The 16,160-nt window shown below is 44.2% G+C and overlaps 1 protein-coding gene across 2 annotated transcripts in view; it reads left to right on the forward strand.

The window, feature by feature from the left end:
* The window catches only part of LOC103186241 (sodium- and chloride-dependent GABA transporter 1-like), a 31,556-nt gene that overhangs the window by 4,397 nt on the left and 10,999 nt on the right, over positions 1–16,160 (forward strand). For both annotated transcript variants that reach the window (XM_007905144.2, XM_042335012.1), the window contains 6 exons: positions 3,672–3,772; positions 4,213–4,322; positions 5,078–5,210; positions 5,357–5,491; positions 7,921–8,024; positions 10,849–10,973. In XM_007905144.2, coding sequence (XP_007903335.1) covers positions 3,672–3,772; positions 4,213–4,322; positions 5,078–5,210; positions 5,357–5,491; positions 7,921–8,024; positions 10,849–10,973 — 708 coding nt within the window. The remainder of the gene's footprint in view (positions 1–3,671; positions 3,773–4,212; positions 4,323–5,077; positions 5,211–5,356; positions 5,492–7,920; positions 8,025–10,848; positions 10,974–16,160) is intronic.

Consider the following 16,160-nt stretch of genomic DNA (forward strand, 5'->3'; position numbering starts at 1 on the left):
CTCAGTTGGAGTACTACATTCAGCTGTGGGCACTGCACTTTAGGAAAGATGTTAGGGCATTGGAGAGGGTGCAAAGGAGGTTTACCAGGATGGTACCAGGAATGAAGTACCTTAGTTATGAGGAAAGGTTAGTGAAACTAGGATTATTCTCCCTAGAGCAGAAGAAGATTAAGAGGGGACTTACTAGAGGTTTTCAAAATCATGAGAGGATTTGATAGGTTGAACCGGGAAAGACTGTTTCCACTGGCCTGTGGGTCAGCAACCCGAGGACACTGATTTAAGATAGTTGTTAAAAGAAACAGAGAGGAAGTTAGGGAAAAAAAATTCACCCAGCGAGTTGTTCGGATCTGGAATGCATTACCTGAAAGGGTAGTGGAAGCCGATTCAATAACAACTTTTAAAAGAAAAGTAGATGGGTATTTGGGGAGAACAGGATTGCAGGGCTGTGGAGAGAAAGCAGGCCGGTGGGATTGAGTTGGATTGCTCTTTTAGGAACCGGCGCAGACGCGATGGGCCGAATGGTCTCTTTCTGTGCTGTATGATTCTGTGATTCTATGATCAACGTCTTCTCTCCTGCAGGTCTGAACTTCTCAACCTCCCCAGGCTCTCCCTCAGATTTTCTGAACCTGTGTGAAACTTAGGCATCAGATTCGATCCACAGTTTTCCTGACCAAGATCATTTTTTTCCTCCTCTGCCACATTACCCACCTCTGTCAGTACCTAGACAACCAACACAGCTGAAACCCTCGTCCACGCTTCGTCACTTCCTGGCTGGACTATTCCAATGCTCTCCTTGTTGGTCTCCCCAGCTCCACCAAAATCCAATTCATTCAAAATTTCAACCCCCGGATACTCATGAAGCACCATACCTCCATCACACCAGTCCTCGCCAGGCTCCACTGGCTCCCAATCACTGAACAGATGGATTTCAAGATTCTCTCACTTATTTTCAAATCACTTAACTTCCTCACACCTCCCTACCTATCTGGCATGCTTACCCCCCCACTTCAGCACCCGCTCCATCTGCTAGGCTGTCTCCAGCCTCCTATTTGTCCCTTCATTCCACCATCGGTGGCTGTGCCTTCAGCCACTGCACCCCAAAGCTGTGGATCTCTCTCTCTCAATCTCTCCACCTTGTCCCCTCCTTCCCCACCTTCAAATCCTGCCTAACAAGCTTCATTTTTGATTGAACTTATGGTCACCTCCCCGCTTCCCTCTCCCCCGGTTCGTTGTCAAACTCTACCACTGTGAAGCACGCCAGGACGCTACCCCATGTGAAGGGCGCTATATAAATGCAAGTTATTGTTGTGTTGCAGCTGGACATGAATACTCTCAAGTTCCAAAGTTCCAGAGTTCCATAAGGTTCTTTCTTTATGGCTCGGTTTAATTCCTGGATTCTCTGTTTTCCCAAAGCCTCCTTTTACTCTTCTCATTGGCTGAATTGCAAGTCAGGTCTGGCTCCCTCTTTCTACCTAAGTCTCTATTCTCCTTTTATCAGACCTACACCTCCAAATCCATCTGCTGATTCTTCCATTCTTCTCTTTGTCTTCGGATTCTGGATTTCATTCAGTCTTTTCACAACTGCTAGTTGCTGAATACCCAGCTCTCCAAATTCACCTTGATGATGCCAATGTGCACATTGATATGATATATTTTCCTTCTATATATTTTATCTCCAAATTTACTCTCTTGTTCAAACGTATTTATTGCTGCCTCTTGTTGATTTATCTTCTATATTCTTGGATCTCCTATGCCTTGAATAATTGTTGTCTTATGTTAACCCTTCTTCAACTATCTATCTTGAATGCTGTAATTTACTTCCACCTTTAGCAGTATTCCCCACATGTCTTGTGTGCATCACAAATATACCGTCAAGTCCTCACATTCCCCATCTACTGGTCCTCGCCATTTAGTTTCTCACGTCTCCATATTCACAGGTCCTCCACAATTTTAACAGAATAGTATAATATTGAACAAAAGTATCCTGTGGCCATCATTTCCGAGCTCCACACTCTTCATTATTAGATTATTATTATTTATTGTTAGGTACTCCATTTCTAAAACTCAGCTTTGTTCCATTCCTTTAGACACATCGACCTTGCAAAGATATCTGGTAATCAGCTCCACTAAACCATCTTCTTGTCAATTGTCTCTTCCTGTTACCAACATCCAATAACTGTCAAAATCTCCTCGCCTTTATCAAGACTCAAGCAGTTTGTTTTAAACAAGTCTGAAAAAGTCTGAGAAAGTTTGTTTTGCAGCCAACACAATGTCTTATCAATCGTGATATTGAAACTTTGTGTTCTGTAAACATGCTTTCACGGTTCACAGCTGCAATTTTTCTGAAGAAAACAGGTCCATGAACCTTTGAGATTTTTCTTTGGTCAACCCTTTGGTCAACTCAAGCAATCCATGCTTACAGGGAGATCAGGCAGAGTGAATTGAGGGTTGATGTCTGACCTAACATTTTCTTAAAAAGTGATTGATAAATCAATTACAGTTTTCACACTGTAGGTCTTCGGAAAAGTTTATATTCTATTAAAACAGTTCTGTTTTGAAACCAGTTTGGTTGTGCCATTCCTTGTCTACTTCTCAATCTACTTCGCAATCATGTTTTCTGCAATAAGTACAGTAGCGTGCAGTATTGTATATGGAAAGAATGGGCTTTAATATGCATGAGTAAACATGCATGCCTAATGTTACCAGCCAGTTCAGTACTTGTGTTTTTGTTATGTCTAAATCATGTGTAATCTGACTTAATACATAACTTTACATAAATCTTACGTGATACGACTTATTCACGTTTCGCATAAGTCATAAATCATACTAAATGTTTGGTTCCAACTTGTACGACTTATGTGAAGTTTACTGTAATCAGAGACTCCATGATGTTTACTGGCAAATCTTTTGCAGTCTTCCTTTTCCTGCCACACGGGTGCCTCCCTGTTGTTTTGAATTTATTGTCATATTCAAAGTTGATCATCTTCTGACAGCGTGTTACAAGGAATAAGGTACACCACATCATGGATGGCTTCCAAATTGGTTAATTTGAGTCTCAATCCATGAGTCAACTTCTACAACCTGTCTCCCAATTCCTTCTCTAACCTCAACCACTGGGCTTTCATACTCAAGAGATTCAGTCCATTAAGGTTAACATCTAATTTCACTGAACCCAATAATTGACATCAGATGTCAATAAATGTGACAATAACATTCAAACCCTCTGACAGTAATTGCTTTAAAGTGTGTGTGTCTGTGGGCAAAAGCGGTAGCATGTTCCGGAAACGGCCATGAAGTGAGTGAAAAGTTTTATCAACAAGGATCAAAAAATCCCTTCTTTCCAATAGCATTGTGTGTTCCTTAACAATATCTTTGATATTTTGAATATTTCTCTTTGTATTTGACTTAATACAAATACATTTTATGTGGTACTGATTCACTTATGGTATCAATCACATGTGTTGATACATGTTGTATTGATCACATATTATGTTGCATTCATCGTATGTTTTATTGATCATGTGTTGTGTTGATCATGTCTTGTGTTCTGTTATGTATTAAGTTGTATTGATCACTTGTATGGATCACATTTTATATTGATCACATGATGCATTGATCACTTGTATTGATCACGTCTTGTATTAATAATTTCTTGTGTTGGTTTGTGTCAGGAGTGGGGATGGCTGCTGTGGTCCTGTCTTTCTGGCTGAACATCTATTACATTGTCATAATTTCCTGGGCGCTCTACTACCTCTTCAATTCTTTCACCTCGGTGAGTCAGCCTTTGTGCTCTTTTCCTGGTGCTGCTGTGCCAGACTCTCTGAACTTCCCTGTCCTGTGCATGTCACCGAGCGGCCCTGGAGCCGTGAGCTCACCACATGTCAAATCCAATGACCTAAGATCGTCCCCAGCCAGCGCTCAGAGCCTTCAGCTTAATAATAATATTCAGTCGCGTCACTAGCTGAGAACATTTCCGCTGGGCTTCTGTACACCAAGCTTCACTGTATCTCTAACCCTGACCTGGGAATGTGGATGAACATTGTAGAGGGAGCTTTACTGTGTCTCTAATCCTGACCTGGGAATGTGGACAGACAGTGTAGATGGAGTTTTACCTCGTCTCTAGCCCTACCTGGGAGTGTGGGTGGACAGTGTTGACATGTTGACCACTTCATGTGTTGACCTGTTGATGTGTTGATGTATGATCTGAACTAGGAACTTCCTTGGCAAAACTGTGACAATGTGTGGAACACCAAATCCTGTTTCTCCAATTTCTCGCTCCTCGACACCACCAACCGGACCAGTGCAGTGACAGAGTTCTGGGAGTAAGTATGCACCACATAGTAACCCCCCACCCATCCCGACCCCCCCACCCCACGAATTTACCAGAACCTGAACATCCTAGGAAATAGCATCCGCCTGAGTGATCAGAAACACAGGCCAGAGAGACAGATAGAACCATAGAAATGGATCCATAGAGGAGACCATTCGGCCCATTAGGGGTCAGCGCTTTGTTCCATCAAGAAGCAGTCCAGCGTAATCCCAGTTTGCTACTCATTTCTATCTTCTCTAATCCCATTCCTCTTTGTATATTTTTCCAGTTCTCTTTTAAGTCATCATCTCTACCCCCAGGAACTCTCAATCCAGGTTGGAGACTCAGCAAACTTCACTGTGCTGGAATATCAACCTAGTCTGTGAGCTCAAAATCTTCAATGTGGGGCTAGAAGCAACCAGCTTCTGAGTCGGAGGCAAGAGTGTGAGCGATGAAGGTGTGCTGCTTAATCTGGAGTGATTAAGAATGCAACAACTACAACTTGTACAGAAGCCAAAACAATGAATAATATCTCAAAGCATTCACAGTAGCAGAGACAGATGGGAGGTGGTGGGGTGGTGGGAGGAGAGAGGTGGGAAAGGGGAGGAGACCATAGGCATGGTTTTAAACTGGACCATGAAGAGAGATCCAAAGGGGCGAGACAGAGGCATCAAGGAAAGGAGTTGTAGAGGCTGGAGTAGAATGTGTAGAATCAGATTGCAGAGGGTGTTAGTTTCAGGGTGATGACTGTGGGTTGCTATGTTTCAGGAACAACATGCATCAAATGACCAGCGGTCTGGAGGACCCGGGCTTCGTGCGATGGCCTCTGGCAGGCACCCTGGCGCTGGCATGGGTCCTTGTCTACTTCTCAATCTGGAAAGGAGTGGAATGGACAGGAAAGGTAGGGCTCAGAGTGCAGAGTATCCCTCACACTGTCATATACCATGCTGAACTCAGTGTCCCTGATATTCGGACCTTCACTGTGGAGAGCCTGTTGTTCTAAGCAGGTGTGGTGCTGATGGTTCTCTTTCTCCACTCTCTGACCAGGTTGTGTATTTCTCAGCTACGTACCCCTATTTGATGCTGATCATTTTATTCTTCCGTGGAGTGACACTACCCGGTGCCATTGAAGGCATCTTGTTCTACATCACGCCCGATTTTAGCAAACTCTCCAACTCTGAGGTGCGTCTGCTTGGAGCTGCAGAGCCATAATCTGTGATTGAATGGATCAGGTTACACTGTGTCCAGCTCTTCAGTCTTCTCTGAAGACTGAAGAGCCCTAGCTTGATTGGAAGATTGCAAATGTAACACCACTGTTTAAGAAGGGTGGAATAGAAAAGATGAGGATCTATAGACCAGTTAGTCTGACATCAGTGGTAGGGAAAATTCTTGAGTCCTTAATTAAGGATGTCATTATGGGATTCCTGGAAGACCATAACAAGATTAGGCAGAGTCAACATGGCTTTACAATCTTTTAGAGTTTTTTGAAGATGTATCTAGCAGGTTAGATAGGGGGGAACCAGTAAACGTAGTATATTTAGATTTTAAAAAGGCATTTGACAAAGTGCCACACAAAAGGCTATTGCACAAGGTTAAGGCCCACGGGATAAATGGGAGCATATTAGCATGGATTGAAGAGTGGCTAACGGGTAGAAAACAGAGAGTAGGGATAAACGGGTCATTCTCGAATTGGCAGGATGTGACTAGTGGAGTGCCACAAGGATCAGTGCTTTGGCCTCAGCTATTTACAATTTACATCAATGATCTGGACGAGGACATTGAATGTAACGTATTTAAATTCGCGGATGACACTAAACTAAGTGGGAGAGTAAGCTCTGGGGATGATGCAAAAAGATTGCAACAGGATATAGATAGGCTCGGGGAGTGGGCGAGTAGGTGTCAGATGGAATTTAATGTGGGGAAGTGTGAAGTTATTCACCAAGGTAGAAAAAATAGAAAAACAGATTATTTTCTAAAGGGGGAGAGATTAGATAGTGTTAATGTTCAGAGGGATTTGGGTGTCCTTGTACACCAGTCTCAAAAAGTTAGTTTGCAGGTGTAGCAAGCAACTAAGAAGATGAACGGCATGTTAGCGTTCATTGCAAAAGGTTTAGAGTACAAGAGTAGGGAAGTCTTGCTGCAACTGTATAGGGCCTTGGTGAGACCTCACCTAGAGTATTGTGTGCAGTTTTGGTCTCCTTATTTAAAAAAGGACATACTTGCCTTAGATTCACGAGGTTAGTTCCTGGGAGGAGGGGACTGACCTATGAGGATAGGCTGAATAAACTAGGGCTGTATTCTCCAGAGTACAGAAGAATTAGGTGACATCTTATTGAAACATATAAGATTCTTAAAGGGCTGGATAAAGTAGACACTGAGGGACTGTTTCCCCTGGTAGGAGAATCTATAACCAGGGGTCACAGTATTAAAATTAAGGGTCAGCCTTTTAGAACAGAGTTGAGGAAACATTTCTTCACTCAGAGGGTAGTGAATTTATGGAATTCACTACTCCAGAAGGCTGTAGATGCTCCTTGAATATCTTCAAGGCTGAGACTGATAGATTTTTTAAAAATTGAGGGATTAGGGGATATGGGGATAGGGCAGGTAATTAGAGTTAGGTCAGAAGATCAGCCATGATCTTATCGAATGGTGGGGCAGGCTCCTAATTCTTACGTTCTTATGTTCTTGTCTAATCGTTGCTCATAACACATTCCTTTAAAATTGGTGATCATCAGAGGGGATCTAATAGAGCTGTACAAAATTTTAAATGGGATTGAAAATGTCAAACCAGATCAATGCTTTTGCATGCACCCAGTGGAACAAGAGGACACTGGTTTGGAGTTGAAAAGAGCAATTTCAAGACAGACACCGGAAAGTCTTTCTTTAGCCAGAGGGTAATGACTGGAACAGGATTACTAGGGAAGGTGGTTGAGGCTAGGACCCCAGACTCATTTAAGCGTATGGTCGGGTGGAAAACCTCGCGCCTGGGGATTAATCCAGCTGTGTAAAATAGAATTACACATTGTGTGCACATGGTACATAATACAGCTGTCTACACATGCTTAATACAGCTGTGTTTACCAATAATGTATACATTTTGCATAATATAGCAACCATAACTTACATTTACACAATGCCATTCACACAGGATCATGTCTCAGAGCACTGCACCCGCGGGTTTCACATTAGTACATTTGTTGACACTGAGCGATGGGAAGGTGACCATAGTTGTTTTTCTAGTGGGAGCTAAAGACAGATAAAGAAAGGATGAGGTAGAGGGATTGAGACAGCGAGTTCCAGAGGTTAGTCGTGTAGTGACTGAAGGTGCAGCCACTGGTGGTGGCGAGGAGGGGGAGACATGCAGCAGGTCTATGTTAGCTGAGTAAAGGGGATGGCAGAGGAGTGGGATATGAGCAGGTTAGAGAGGTGGGGAGTGCTGAGGCGTGAAGGGATTTGTAGGTGACGGTGAGGAGCTTGAAATCGCTCCATTCAGAGACAGGGACCAGAAGAGGATTGTGGAGTGGATGCGGAGTTTGGTGAGGGTGAGGTTGTGGATTCTATAGTTCACCAATGTTTGGAATGATTAGTATGGTTTGGTTATTTCTGGGCAGGTCTGGCTAGATGCAGCTACACAAATATTCTTCTCCTATGGCTTGGGACTGGGATCTCTGATCGCTCTGGGGAGTTACAACAACTTCCACAACAATGTGTACAAGTAAGATTAACATGTGCAAAATCAACGTGTGTATGATCAACATGTGCAAAATCAATATGTGTACAATCAACATGTGTAAAATCATCATGTGTACAATCAACATGTGTAAAATCAACATGAGTAAGATTAACGTGTGTATGATCAATGTGTGTAAAATTAACATGTGTAAGATTGACGTGTGTCCGATCAACAACAACAAGATTACATTTGTATAGCGCCTTTCAGGTCGGGAGGACGTTCCAAGGCGCTGCAAAGTGTACAGCATTTCAAACCCAAGCTGGGGTCAAGGTGGGAGAAGGAAGGGGAGGGGAAGGGGGGTGACCGGTGGCATGGTTGAAGAGGAGGGTTTTGAGGCGGAGGGGGCGAGGCAGAGTGATTGGGGGATGGAATTCCAGAGGTTGGGGGCAGAGTGGCTGAAGGCTCTCCCGCCAATGGTGGGGCGGGTGGGTCGGGGGACGTGAAGCAGGCCAGAACCGGCTGAGCGGAGGGAGCGGGCGGGTTGGTAGGGGATTAGGAGGTCACAGAGGTAGGATAGGGCGAGACCATGGAGGGCTTTGTAGGTGACGACCAGGATCTTGAACTGGATCCTCTGAAGGATAGGGAGCCAATGGAGTCGGGCGAGAATAGGGGCGATGGGGGTCACAGAATTTGGTGCAGGAGAGGACATGGGCTGTAGAATTCTGGAGTATCTGCAGCCTGTGGAGGGAGGAATTGGGAAGCCGACAAGCAGGACGCTTGCATAGTCAAGCCTGGAGATGATGAAGGCATGAACAAGAGTTTCAGCGGCCTGAGGGGTGAGTTAGTGGCGGAGTCGGGCAATGTTACGGAGGTGAGGGAAGGCAGAGCGGGTCATGGCTTGGATGTGGGGAAGAAGACAGTTGAGGGTCAATCAAGACCCCTAGGTTCCTGACTGGCTTGGTGAGTTGTAGTGTGCAACTCATGGAGGTTGATGCTGCCAGATCTATATGTATAAGATAAATGTTGTGAGTAAACATTTGGAGGCAATAATTAGGAACTAGGTTAGCAAATACTTAGATAGGCATGGGTTAATTAGGGACAGTCAGCATTGGTTTGTGAAGTGCAGATCGTTTGACTCATTTAAAAGAATATTTGAAGTGGTAACAGCAAATGTAGATCAGGCCAATAATACGGTAGTATATTTGTATTAATATTGTAGGGCAAATAGTATATTTGTTTCCAGAAGTCGTATGATAAAGTGCCGAATGGGGACTGGTGGACAAACTCAGGAATGGGGGAAATGTGGTGCTTTGGATAGAAAGGATATAGAAAGCTGAGAGTCGAAAGCAAAGGTTGTTTTCCAATTGAGGAAGGTAGTTACTGGTATGTCACAGGTGGCTGTTGGGGCCTCTCCTTTTTTCTATTTATATCATTGACCTCGACATGGATATCGGGTATCGGGGGTATGGTATCAAAGTTTGCAAATTATACCAAGCTAGGCAGTATAGTGAATAATGATGAGAATGGCAAGAGCATTTAAACAAGTTAGAACAATGGGCTGATCTGTGGCACATGAGGTTCAGTGACAGGAAAGTGAGGTGATTCATTTTGGTCGCAAAAAAACGAGGGAAGAGAGTATATATTAAATGGCAGTTTTTTGCATGGAGCATATAGTACAAGAGTAAAGCAATAATGATAAATGTGTTTAAATCATTGGTTAGATCACAGCTGGAGTATGGTTTTCAGTGTTCCTCACTTCAGGAAAGATGTTAGGGCCTTGGAGGGGTGCAGAGAATGTTTATGAGAATGATTCTGGGAATGAAGGGCTACAGTTATGAGGAGAGATTGGAGAGGCTGGGTCTGTTTTCATTGGAGAGAAGAGGTTGATGGGTTTTGCAGTGTAAATAGGGAGAAGTTAGTTAGTTAGTTATTGTCGGTGACAAGGGGACATAGTTATAAGATAGCCACATAAAGAGGGAAAGGGTAATATATGAGGAATATTTTTCCCCAGAGAGTGATTGGGGTGTGGAACGCACTACCAATTAGGCAGTGGAGGCAAAGTGCATTATAGGCTTAAAAAGTGGAGTGCACATGGTATGAAAGATGGGCTTGACCGGGTGTGAAGATAAGGCGAGTTGGAGGGGCTAAAGTGATCTCCTTGCTCTGTGAGCTGATTTGCCAAATGGCCTCCTTCTGCGCTGTAGATTTCTATATTTCCATGTGTACCGTCAACATGTGTAAGATTAACATATACAAAATCAAAGTGTTTACAATTAATCTATGTGAAATTAACGTGTGTGAGATTAACCGCATGTATATTAGCGTGTGTGAGATAACCAAGTGTGAGATTAATATGTGCAAAATTACGTTCAGTACAAGCCCAGGGAGCTCCCCTCATACCAGTCTGGCCCAATCAGCAGAGCTCTTACCTCTGGGTCAGAAGATTGTGGGTTCAAGACCTACATCAGAATTTGAGCTCACAGCCTAGGCTGTCACTCCAGCTCAGACATGCCACCCTTTGGATGAAATGTAAAACCAAGATCCCATCTGTGCTTGTTTAAATGGACATTAGAGATCCTGAGGTTCTATTACAAAAGAGAAGGGAGTTTCTCTCTTCTGGAGTCATGGCCAATAATCCCTCAAATAAAATTGGTCATTCATTTAGTGTGTGGCACATTGCTGTGTGGCAAATTGGCTGTTGCATTCACCCACAAACACACAGTCATAACTCCTCTGTGTGCATATGCTATGAAGCGGTTTGGGTCATCCACTCGACATAAAAGGCGATGTATGAGATGTACAATTGTTGTTGTTACAGAAATGGTCACACTGAGTATGGATTGAGTTGTGTGTTTCCTGTTGGCAGGGATTCCCTCATTGTGTGTTTTATAAACTCCTGCACCAGCATGTTTGCTGGTCTCGTCATCTTTTCCATCATTGGCTTCATGTCTTACATCACCAAGAAGCCAATCCAGGACCTTGCTTCATCAGGTAAACCTCTGTCTGTCAGTCTTTACAGTTTACATTTACACAGCACCTACATGTCAGGAGGATGTCTTAACACTCATCCTACTGGCCAAGTGCACAATGCTTGCTGATGAGCTCGGACATTGGATCCTTCAGATTTCACACGCTCTTCACAAGGCCATTCACCAGTTTGGTCCAGTATTATTGGATCACTAGATTAATCCCTGATCTGAAGGGACTGAGCTGTGGTGAGAAAATGTGGAGATTGGGGTTATATTGCTTAAAGCAATGGAGTTTACAGGGAGATGTGATTGAGGTGTGTAAAATAATGAGAGGAATTGACAGGTAAAAGAGTGGATTATTCCTCCCTCTGGTAGAGGGATTGTTGCAAGGGGCAGAGCCTTACATTCAGAGCCAGGATTGTTAGAATAAAGGAAGCGTTTCCTCATACAGAGCATTGTGAGGATGTGGAACGCTCGTCCCAGAAAGCTGTGGTGAAGAAACAATAGGTTGGTTTAAGAATCTATGTTTAATAATTAAATTAAACATAGATAATGACTGGGGTAGTAGAGGTCCTGTCTGTGACTATTCAGGTGGAGTGAGTTAAAGACCCAATGGCACTATTCAAAAAGAGAAAAGAGTTTCTTGGGCCGACAAACCGCCAATAAAATTGCTCATCACATCATGGCTGTTTGCAGGACATTGTGTATGCAAAATGGCTGCTGCATTTGCTGACAAATACACAGTCGTTACACCTTATACTAAATCCTGTGAAGAAGTTTGAGATGTTTTCCTGATGAAAAGCTGTGTGAAATGGAAAGTTTATACGTATTATTATTATCAGTCTGTGATTTGGAGTCTCCAGTCAGGTGATGGCAATGAGCAAGTGAATACAACAGCTGATACATTTGTTCTGCATTATCAAATCCATCAAACCCTTCTGTTCACCCAATGACAGGAGTGGCAGCTTCCCCATCGATTTATCATTAACCCTCCCTGTTTGTTGAGCTAATTAATGAATTCCCTGCGGCAGTGATTAATTTAATCACAATTAAACTTCTCACCCAATGAATAGAGAGATAGTGATTTTCCACAGAGACAGCTCATAACCGACTTTCACTCTCCATCTGACTCAGAATCATCCCTATATCATCCCCAAATCACCTCTGTATCACTCCCACATAACCCCACATATTACTCCATATCATCCCCATATCATCACCATGTTACTCCATATTACCCCATATCACTCCCATATCACCCCCATATCACCAACAACGACAAGAACTTGGATTTATATAGCGGCCTCCAAGCCGGATGGCATCTCAGAGTGCTTCAAACCAACACACGACCCCCATATCAACTTCATATCACACCTATATCACTGCCTTATCACCCCTGTATCCCTTGTGGAGTCCTGTGGCTCAGTTGTTAGAGTATTCGCCTCGCAAGCAAGAGACCTGGGTTCAATTCCCAGCAGGGCAAAAGGTTGGGCAAGTTTCCTTATTTCACATGCCTCTGTTTATCCAACAGTAAGTAGGAACCCAGTTGTTGGTCGATTGGCAGATCGTTTTTCTGTGGGTAATAATTATTCCTTCAAAAAAACACTTCAATCCACAACAGTTTGTAGACACTGCTGTGTGCAATTGGCTGCCGCTGCTGCGTTCCGCCTACAAAATATACAGTGAAATTCACTTTACAGTATATTCTATGAAGCACTTTGAGACATCTCGAAGACTTGATAAGGCGCTATATCAAATGCAAAGATTATTAATATAAGAATCATAGAATTATAGAGCACAGAAAGAGGCCATTCGGCCCATCGTGTCTGCGCCGGCTCTTTGAAATCCAAATCAATCCCACTCTCCCGCTCTCTCCCCATAGCCTTGCAAACTTGTCCTCCCCAAATAATGATCTACTTCTCTCTTAAAAGTTGTTATCGAATCAGTTTCCACCACCCTTTCAGGCAATGCATTCCAAATCCAAACATCTCACTGTGTGAAAAAAATTATTTTCACCCCCTCTCTGTTTCTTTTAACAACTATTTTAAATTGGTGCCCTTGGGTTACCGACCCACCCGCCAGTGGAAATAGTTTCTCCCCGTTCATCGTATCAAATCCCCTCATCATTTTGAAACTTCTATTAAGTCTCCTCTAAACCTTCTCTGTTCCAAGGAGTTTCCTCAGTCCAATCCCTCCGTCTCCTCAATCATTTTGTTTGCTCTCTTCTGCAGACCATGTCCTCTCCCGCACCAGGCTCCACGACCCTATCAACCCCCTCCACTGGCTTCCCATTACAGAGGATACAGTTCAAGATCCTGGTCCTCACCTTCAAAGCCCTCCATGGCCTTGCGGCCCCCCGCTGCTGCGACCTCCTAACTCCGTTGGTAAGGACCAACCTGCCCGCTCCCGCCGCCCAGGAGCCTGCTTCACTTCCCCTGCCTCCACCATCAGTGGGTGGGGCTTCAGCCATTCTGCCCCACCCTCTGGAACTCCATCCCACAGTCCCTCTGCCTCGCACCCCCNTTACCTCCCTCAAGACCAGTCTCAAGATCCTCCTCTTCAACCATGCCTTCGGTCACCCTCCTTCACCCCCCTGCCCCCCACACTCTCCGATCCCGACCCCGATTCAGTACTGTATACATGACATAGCTGTGTGCAAATTGGCTCCCACGTAGATCTACAAAGTGCTTTGGGATATTCTCCCGACGTGGAAGGCGCTATACAAATGTAATTTTGTTGTTCTGTATTCTCTCAATTGCAGCAATATCCTTTTTTATTTTTTGTATCACCCCAATATAACTTCTTAATCAGCGCCTTATCACTCAAGTATTGCCTCTCTATCACACTGGTTTTTGCTCGCATTACCAGAATTGTAAACTGTCCTGTGCTGACGTATGCTGCTTTTAGATGGCCAGATTTCCAAGGTGTTATTCATGTTTAAACTAGTCGTGCTCGTATGAGTGATCCCAGCGCCTTGGTACGTCTTTCCAACATGAAGGGTGCTTATACAAGTGTAAGTTGTTGTTGTTATACCTGGTGCCAGCGTGGCACATTCAGAATTATCAGAGGTGCTGTCCTTTGAATGAGACAATAAACAGAGGTCCTGCCTGTGCCAGTTCAGGTGAAAGTTAAAGATCCCACAGTGCTGTATGTAGGACATAGCTGTGTGTAAATTGGCTCCCACGTTGGCCTACAGAGCACAGTTACTCCACTTTACAGTGAATTCTGTAAAGTGCTTAGACATACTCCCAATGTGAAAGGCACTGGGTCAATGTAAGATTATTAATGTTATTATTACACAATTGGAGCATGTCTTAAAGCACAGGGAGAGGGAAGAGCTCACACAATAAAGAGCGAGCCTTAAACCAAGACTTGATTTTTGTGGGTGGGCAGCGGTGAGTTTCACATATCGGAAACCCATCACATTATCATGCTTGAGTATCCAAACCAAACTGAGAATTCCATGCATATTGCATAGATAGACTGGGATGAAATGCGCACTCAGGAGGGGTGCATCTCGCTTACTTAATTCCGGAGAGTATTAGGCACAGATTATAATAATAATAATCCTTGCATTTGATACAGCGCCAAATTACGTCTTCGAGATGTCTCAAAGCACTTCATAGAATATACTGTAAAATGAATTGACTGTATATTTTGTGGATGAAAACTCGTAGCTAATTGTGCACAGCAGTGTCCCACAAACAGTTGTTGATGGAGTGACCAAATTTTTAGTATTATTTTTAAGGGACCCTGAAAAAGTGATCCGCCAATTGATTAACAACTGGGTTCCTTCTTACTGCTAGGTAAACAGAGGGGTGTGAAGTAAGCAAACCTATGTTGACGGAAGCCAAGACTTGCGTAGCCCAGTGTGTCTGTACTGTCTGGTAAGCTTTCCCGCTGATAGCACTGTCTGGCAAGCTTTCCTGCTGCTCGTCTGGCTAGGAGCATCCTACCAATTAGGATTTTGGCCTGCAAGTATAACTGGAGCTGAATGGGAGGATTTCCTGCCCCCATTAACTGGTATGCCCTTCCAAGTCCTGCTGATGAGTCAGGCTGAGTGTGCTGTCATCAGCAGTACCCTGGATTATTGCAGACCAGCCTGCTAGAACCAAACTATCGAGACCACCACAGAGGGCTGGCTCGACATTCCGTTGCCAAACATATCACCTCCAAGGAAACCCCCACTTACCTGTCCCCCCAAGGAGGATAAAAACTTGAACCACAACTGAGGCACACTCCCTGACTGCCTGGCCCAGCTCCTGCTGCTGGTAAGTGATACAGCAATAATTATAATTCCATTTACACAGCGCCTTTACATCGGAGCACGTTTCAAAGCACTTCATAGGATTCACTGTAAGCTGCATTGACTGTGTAAATTGTGGTGACTCTTTTAAGTATAGTGACTGCAAAGTGTAGTGACTGTAAACTAGTGGTGATGAAAACTGGAGCAAAAGGCAATGGGAGCGCAGTTGAGAGGAGTGAGGGCAAGGTGGGCAAGGGGAGGGAATGAGGGGAGTGCAGACAAGGGGCTGCACAGGCAATGGGAGCGAGGGAGAGAGGAGTGAGAGAAGGGGGAGCGAGGGAGGGAGATGTGATGCAAGGGGAGTGAAAGAAAGTGGAGCAAGGGAGAGGCGAGGGAAGCATCAGCCTGCTTCACGTCATCCACCCTATCAATCCGAATGTGGTCAGGCTTTCTGTGTGTCAGCCTGGCACAGTGGGAGCATTCCTGCTTCTGAGTCTGAAGGCATGGATTCAGGTCCCCATGTTGGGATTTGGAATGATATAGACTAACTGAAACTCCAGTGCACTGCTAGGGGAGCGCTGCATTGTCAGAGATGCCATCCTTCACATGAGATGTTCCCATCTGGTCCCATCTGCCTGTTCAGGTGGGCATTAAAAGATCCCATGGTGCTATTCAAAAAGTGAAGGGAGTTTCTCCCAGTGTTCTGGCCAACAATCCCCCAAATAAAATTGGTCAATCACTGTTTGTGGGACATTGCTGTATGCAATTGGCTGCCACGTTTGATCCACAAAATTCACAGTATATCCTGTGAAGAGCTTTAACAACAGGATAAAGGCACTATATCAAATTCAAGGATTATTACTATTATTATTTCTCCCCCCACACTTTGGAACTCCATCTCAAATCCCTCCTACTTCCTACCTCAACTCATACTGGATCTATCTTTCCCCAAATCACACCCAT

This window comes from Callorhinchus milii, unplaced genomic scaffold, assembly GCF_018977255.1.
Source record: "Callorhinchus milii isolate IMCB2004 unplaced genomic scaffold, IMCB_Cmil_1.0 Scaffold5, whole genome shotgun sequence".
Classification (NCBI taxonomy): Eukaryota; Metazoa; Chordata; class Chondrichthyes; order Chimaeriformes; family Callorhinchidae; genus Callorhinchus; species Callorhinchus milii.